Source organism: Pygoscelis adeliae, unplaced genomic scaffold (assembly GCF_000699105.1).
Source record: "Pygoscelis adeliae isolate BGI_AS28 unplaced genomic scaffold, ASM69910v1 Scaffold420, whole genome shotgun sequence".
Classification (NCBI taxonomy): Eukaryota; Metazoa; Chordata; class Aves; order Sphenisciformes; family Spheniscidae; genus Pygoscelis; species Pygoscelis adeliae.
In genome coordinates this window covers 1,246,878-1,254,136 of record NW_008823871.1, presented here as the reverse complement: position 1 = coordinate 1,254,136, position 7,259 = coordinate 1,246,878, and the positions used below count along the sequence as shown (strand labels likewise).

At 50.1% G+C, this 7,259-nt stretch overlaps 2 protein-coding genes across 2 annotated transcripts in view; one reads left to right on the top strand and one right to left on the bottom strand.

The window, feature by feature from the left end:
- NLRP6 (NLR family, pyrin domain containing 6) overlaps positions 1-278 on the top strand; it is a gene marked incomplete at its 5' end in the record, with an annotated part of 7,229 nt that extends 6,951 nt beyond the window's left edge. The window contains 1 exon segment of the mRNA XM_009334191.1: positions 188-278. Within this exon segment, the coding sequence (XP_009332466.1) occupies positions 188-278 (91 nt within the window).
- A 2,932-nt stretch (positions 279-3,210) lies between these two features.
- Positions 3,211-7,259, bottom strand: part of LOC103925451 (inner centromere protein-like) — a 19,379-nt gene continuing 15,330 nt past the window's right edge. Inside the window, exons 15-18 of the mRNA XM_009334179.1 lie at positions 6,184-6,291; positions 5,852-5,962; positions 4,044-4,200; positions 3,211-3,485 (exon numbers count right to left, since the gene is read on the bottom strand). Coding sequence (XP_009332454.1) covers positions 3,280-3,485; positions 4,044-4,200; positions 5,852-5,962; positions 6,184-6,291 — 582 coding nt within the window. The 3' untranslated portion in view covers positions 3,211-3,279. The remainder of the gene's footprint in view (positions 3,486-4,043; positions 4,201-5,851; positions 5,963-6,183; positions 6,292-7,259) is intronic.

Sequence of the window (7,259 nt, the reverse complement as noted above, 5' to 3'; positions counted from 1 at the left end):
AGCCTCGGTCTCCCCCACGCTCTCCGCTTGCTGAAGCAGAAAAAGCCAGCTAGGACAGGGGCCAGACAACACCAGAAAAACCCCACAGTGGCTGGGTTTTGTCCTTTTTTTTTTTTGGCTGTGCAATGTCGTGGCCAACAGTCAATAGCTTGTGTGGCTTTAACCTCTTTCCTTCTCCTCTCCAAAGGCTGAAGAAATCTGGATTCAATGAAGAGACGTTACAGAAGCTGGCTGCTCTGAAAGAAGTAAAACCCAACCTGAATATAGGATACATTTGACAAGCAGGACTCGCTTCAGCGAGGGGCGCTGGCCTGGTGGCTCACGGGTGTTGAAAACCACAAGCCTGTGGTTTGACGGGCGTGGCTCGTGCCGTGTTTCAGCGTGGGGCTGAAACAAAACCTGTTCATCCCCAAGCACGACGCTGACTGACGCCCCCCCCTCCCTCCTGCCAGCAAACCTCAGCCCTCCTGCAGCCAGGCACCTCTAGCCAGCTCCAGATGAAAGCCTGACCTCCGGCTCCCATCCTCTGCCAGGGTCCGGAAATCATTGCCTCCTTGGCGATGTCTAACGAGGTAATTTGAGGATTACCATGAGGGACAGAAGCCAGCTGGCAGGGAACAGCCGGAGTCTGTGCTCAGGGGAGCCTGAGAACACCAGGGGAGCCTGAAATAGCCCAAGAGAGCCTGGGGAAATGGGCAACACAAGAGCATCCCAGACAGTCTGCAGAGATTAAGAAAGCTCAGAGGTGCCATGGCCACCCTGAAAGCACCTGAGAAAGCCACTAGTGAGAGGGATCGAGAGACTCCAAGAAAGCTCAGAGAAACTGGGGGGAAAAAAACCTCCAGGGAGATCCCAAGAGAGCTCAAGTGATGCTAAGAGAGCCCCAGAGGGACCGGGAAAGCCCAGGTGAATCCAAGAGAGCCCCAGAGAGCTGAACCAAGGGAGCCCAGAGCACCCAGGAAAGCGCAGAGGAACCCAGGAGGGTCAGAAACCAAAAAAACCCCATCGGATCCAAGAAAGACAAAGTGAGGGTGTTGCCACATAGGCTGAGGTCAGCTCTGCAGCACCCTGTGTGAGAGGAAGGAGTGGGGTGCAGCTGGGACGGGACAGAAGCAGCGGGGAACAGGAGAGAGGTGGGAATGGTCCGAGGTGACCACCAGAGCCGCGGGAGCAGCTGGAGCCTTTGACTGCTGCTGCCCTGGGGAGAGCACTGTCAGTGCCCCCAAAACTTAGTGCATTGATGGGGAGGTGGCAGGAGCAATCTCCATGGGTACAGCTGTGATCGTTTGATCACGCCCCGCCAACGGGCTCAGCCTCTTTCAGTAAAAACTAAGTCAAATGTGTCTTATACTTTATGAGTTATTCCTTTGGGTAACACTGTGAGAGAGGCTGCAAGACCTGAGGGACACTGAAATCCTGGGAGGACCTGAGAGAGCCAAAAAGACACTGAGATAACCCCAGAGAGCTCAGGGGGACCCAAGAGAGACCAGCCAGAAGAGCAAGAGTCACCGAGAGCCCCACAGACATCCAGTGGGACAACGGGCGAGCCCAAAATGAACAGAAAAGCTGGGGGGACCCAGGAGTTGGGAGGCAATCCAGCAGCCAGGACGGAGCTCCCGGCAAGCAGCTTTAAACAGCCTTTAGCTGCTATAGAGCTCCGCTCACGCACTCTGAGCTGCTCTCTGCCTCTGCCAAGCTCATCTCAACCACTGTCACCAGCTCTGCGGAGCTCAAAGTTGTAAAGACCCATCAGAAGCTCTAACTGCCTGCAAGACTCTTCCACCAGGACACTTGCAAACTCTTCTAAACTATTCAAAGCCATCCGGGCCCATCATAAAGCTCCACAAAACCACTCTGACCAGCGTGAAACCTCCTGAATGGAGGAAAGCAGGCCTAGAGAGCTCTGAACAGGTCCATGGTCACGTTTCTGTATTCGCTCTTGGCAGCCTGCACCTGACAGTCGGGGGGAAGGAGACCTTATGGCCCCAGGCCAGCGCCGGGGACAGTGCAGGGCTGCACCGGCTAGGGACAGGGACCCTCCTCCTCCTCGGGGCAGGCTCACAGCTCTGATCACGCAGAGAAGTAAATAGCCCCAGCCCTGTACCTGCACAAGGGAACCCAGAGCAACACATCACGTCACCTAAGGTGGGACAGAGTCCCTCTGCTGTGTTCGCGTTCGTGCTAGAGAGCAGAGCCCGAGAGGGGAGAACTGAAGAAAGAGGAAGGAAAGGTTATTATGGCAAGTGTGGGACTTGGCTCCGACTCAGGCACTTTCCCTTTTCATCTAAGTATCTTCCTCATCGCTGCTGTCAGGAGGGTTTAGTTAGCCAAATCGCTCTTGGAATGCCGCTGGCCGCACCGGCCAGCCCTCCAGGGGCCGTAAGGGCAGCCGAGACGCAGCGCGGGTGCGCGGCTGTCCCCGTGCAGCTCTGCAGGGCCTTGGCACCCCCCACAGCCACCCCGGCGTGCCGCAGCAGTCCCCAGGCAACCGCTTCCCAGGGCTCGGGACGCGCTGCGGGAGCCAGGAGATGCCTGCTGCCACTAAGCGCGCCCCAGGGTGCGCACGGGCAGGAGACAGGCAGCGGGCGATACCAACACGGTCCTAAGGAAATCATTGTAGCACTTACCCTTTGCAAGCCACAGCTTCCAAATAAATCTGCCTCCTGCCCAAGCAAGACTATACACTGAAGCCTCCTAGAAAAACAGGACCAAGAACTTAGCTTAGGCTTCATTTTTCCATTAGAAAAGAACAGTGACAAGACATTTAGACACTGCTTAAACTGTCCAAGCAGATTTTTCTAACTGCAGGAAAAAGATTCTGGTTCAGAGTAACAAGAGGTCACAAGAATTCTTGAAGGAAAACTACTTGCAGAGAGAAGCATTGTTAAATACATAAATATAAGTACAGAATGGGTTATGAAAACATTACCCCCTCAGGGTGACTAAAAAATTTGATCTTCCCTAAAGCCATTTCACAGCTTCCTTGTGTAAGATTCTGCAAGCAATCTGAGGAAACATGTAATGCTGCAGTATCACGTCTTCAAACATCTGCATTTTCACTTGCAGACACCACAGCCATCGATCTCAAATCAGCCATCCAGAAGCATCACCCCACCATGATGACCACAAACACTGATAGAATGTTTATTGCAACAGGATTTTATTCAATATTTTTATTTTTGTACAAAAAAAAGGGCTTAAAATTGTAAATATGCTGCATGCTAAGACAGAAACTGATACACCATATTGTATCCATAAAACACATTTCTTCGCGTTTTCTCAGTTTTTGAAGTTGCAAGATGGGCCACAGGTAGATTTGGTCCCAGGGGGGGAATGCCAAACCGCTGAGCTCGTGCGCTTGAAGTATCGAGGCTTGCTCTTGCCAAAAATATCCTCCAGCTTAGGGCTTGGAATTAGCCCAAAGAGTTGGTCAACATTCACTGGGTGATAGTATTGGTGTAAAATGGCTTGATTCAGCTGAGACCCTACGGAAACAACCATATCAGAGAAGCAGACTCATTATAAGGAAGTTTTCAGTGTTCTGCTTAAGGTGCCCTTTCCCTTGGAGCCTGCAGGACAATTACTCTTCTTCCACGCCTGAAAAAACTATTAGCCATACAGTGAGTGTGATTAATGTTTTTCCTGCTCATTGCAAAGCTGTGAACCCCACACCCATCTTCAGGTTGCCAGCAGCACTTGTTTTAAGTTACTCAGCACACTTGACATATCCCAAACCCACCACACCTTGGTTTCCCTCAGGAGGACGGGCTGCCTCATTACTAGTGAGCCCCCACCATTCTTTTCGCACCCTCGGATCCAAACACGTGCGTGGAGGTCTTTGGTTTGACTTCAACACAACAGCACTTGCAGGAATGCAGCTCCAGTCGCCCTCGCCGCCCAGAGCCAGCAGCTGCCAGCACTGCTGAAGCCTCACAGGCTCCTGGACTGCGCTTCGGGAAGCTGAGATTGCACCAAGTCAGTCTGGAAAGCTCCAGCTTCCCAGGGAAGGAATTAAAGGAAACCGAAGCAAACTTGGCACCTACCATCGGCCCAGGCAGGGACAGGCTTCCGAGGTTCATTCTCATCATCTGTGGAGTCATCACTGTTCAGATCCATCCCGTAGTTATTTTCATTTACCTTTGGGGATCTGGATTCCTTTGTGCCCTTCGGGGGCCCTAAGTAGGATGTGGAGATAGATTTCTGAAACCACAGAGAGCGCATCGATTAGAGGAGGAAGCAGACCTTCCAGTCCGGCAGGAGAGCTTGCCTTGCCGGGGCAGGCTGACTACCAGACCCATGTGGTCTGACCCTTCGCAGGCACCTCAGAGCTCTGGCACCAGCAGGACGAACAGACTGTGCCAGCTTAGATCCCACAGCCAGATGCTGTTAAGGCATCTAGACGGTACCCTCACGCTGAGCATAAGCCATGAGTTAAGAGGCAAGTTCAATGCCACGTGCTGGGCAAGGAACTTCACTGTAAAGGGAAGGTTGCCAGAAACAAGAGCTGACAGCTGACTTTCTAGAGCAGATGCTTCATTCACACTCATTTTCACCCCTAGTTCAAAAAACAGGAGAGCCAAAAAGGTCACCTACCTGCGTATGGGAAGCCTTTGATCTACACGTTAACTGGAACATCTATAATATTCCTACCTGACAGGTAACTGGGGTTGAGTTTTTTGGTAAAACCCAGAAGTGCTCAAATGCTTTTGGCTTTTTTTTTTTTAACTGAACTTTGCTTTGAAACCATGGCCCCCTCGACAGCCAAGCTGTAGCACGGGACCGTGTACTGCAGCAGGGACTGCGAAATGCAGCGCTGAAACAGCCGCTTGCCTACCCTGCAGCTTCCAAGCTGCCAGGAAGGGCCTGCCAGTACCCGGCCAGGAAAGAGCCAGGGCTCCGTTTCACATTGAAGCTGCAAGTCAGAACCGCGCAAGCCAAAGCTCGGAGACACCGCCTGGCTTTGAGGTGAGGAACAGGGATGACTAGAAGACCCGACAGTCGTATGTAGTACAGGAGTACCTAGAGGTGCTGACCAGGGGACAACCAGGAAGGCAAACCTAATTCTGCAGGCCTCTTTGCATTAAGGGAATGCAGAAGTATACACACATCTGTACAAATACAAAAACTGTCACTGTGCTCAGTGACTTGGTAACTACTTTTAACCCTTTTCCCCTCCTGTTTCTTGTCAAAAAGCCTTAGAAGGACATACCATGTATTGTAAGCACTTGGCTTTTGCACACATGGCTCTACCACTCAAACCCTTTCGACACGTTTCATAGCAAATCTGCTTTTCATTCTCTAGAGCTCCGACATGAGTCACAGCATAGAGAAGTCGAGCAGGAAGAAGAGGAGCCCGTCAGCCCCAAGACAAGAGGGTTTACCGGCAGAGGCAGTACTCAAGCCTGACTGAGCAGCTTTTTCCCCACCCCTCCAGTTATCAGGTCTAAGCAGCTCCAATTCAAACAGGCTCTGGAGACCTAACAGCCAGACTTCACCGTCAGGCCGGAATCAGGCTGCTACAGTGCCTCTCCAGGCGCTGCAGGCTAAGCTGACGCCTCATGATGTGCTGCCATCCTGTGGCCATTTCCAACCTCTTTTCCGAGATAAAACACTTGTTTTTCCTTCAGGTTCCCCCTGTGCTGGCTGAGCTCTCGGCCAAGCACCCAAGACGACAGACATCCCCATCCTCTGCACAGATGCCTGTTAAACCCCAACAGCCTACACTTGAGGACTTCATTTCCTGCTCCATCACTGATGGATAATAAATCTGCAGGCTGGCTCCAAACCACAGGAGCCAATTAGACGCCACAGACTCATTTTATTTGAGGGCTCTGCTGGAACCAGGACTCACCTCTACAGTCTTGTTCAGCCGTGTGCCAGAGGCAGCAGACAATGCTTCTGGTTGCTTGATTTTCTTCTCCTCTCCCAGCTGCTGCCAGGGCTCCTGCAGACCATCTTCCTCCTGTTACGACGCAAGAATTAAGTCATTCTTCATTCATGTTCACCCAAGCAAAACAACCAGACTATCTCTGGAACCAAGCCATATTTTCTGGGGCCCTTGCAAAAAATCCTCAGTCCCTCTGTCTTCTTCTGCAGGAAAACACCCAAACCCTAGACTCAAAGATAAAGTGGTTCCTCTTTCCTCAGATCCAGATCAACAAGGTCTCTAGAGCCCACACTCACCTTTACCACTTGGAGCCAGGTATTAGAAGCCACAGCAATGGATTCTGGTTGCTTGGCTCTCTTCTCCTGCCCAGGCTGCTGGTGCAGCACTTTTGGGCTCTCTTCTTCCTAATAAAGAGAAAAACTTTTCACTGCTTAAACTCCTTTTCCACCCAAACCACTTTGTCCAGGAGTTCCTTCTCCCATACTACTCAGTAGGGAAGGGCTAACAGGAGGGCAAGAGCTGCAGGCACTTTGAATTGTATTCAACTTCTCTTATCTGGAGGAGCTTTGCTGTGGCTCGCTCCAGCCCAGTTGCTGGCAACGTATGAAGAATTTAGGCCTTCATTAAAATTATATAGCACAAATAGGAGTTTAAATGTCATGGACCTAGTGAGTAAAAGCAGCAAGAGCAAGTACAGAAGGAAGAATTTATCCTTAAGAGTAGCATTTGGGGGTTTGATTTTTTTCCTAATGAAGAAGGCAGAAGAAAGAGCAATGTTAGAGTAGAAAGAGTGGAAAGAAAATGTTACTGTGATATTTTGAGACAAACAGCCGTGACTGTTTGTCTCAAAACATGACATTCTTTGTATAAATGCAAATGATGTTACATGAAGCCATATGATACCTGAAAGTTTGTTATGGGGATCACATCCTCCAAATACAGTGAGTGAATGTAGTAGGAAAAAAAATAAACCTCTTACTAATTTCCATATTCATTTAAGTATCAGTGAATGCCATTTGGAGGTGTTCTTCAAAGTGCCATTGTATGGCTGTCATCCACCTTGTGATGGGGCTGAGAAGGCTCACCTGTTAACAAGAAAACAGTCAACCCCAACTTTATCAACAGAGTTGGCTTATTCTTGCACAAACCCCAACTCCTTACAATAACATGTTTGGCTCGTCATTGGTTTTATCTTATTTGTTCCTCTAAATAACATAATAGCAAATGTTAAAACCTTAAACAGTAAACTGCACTTGGAAAACAAGCCTGATCTTACGATAAGTCTGTGTATCCTATGCCTCACTAGTTTACAAAGAAGTTGTTCCAAGACCACTTCAACTCCCCACCTTTATGTTTTTTTCAGCAAACACCA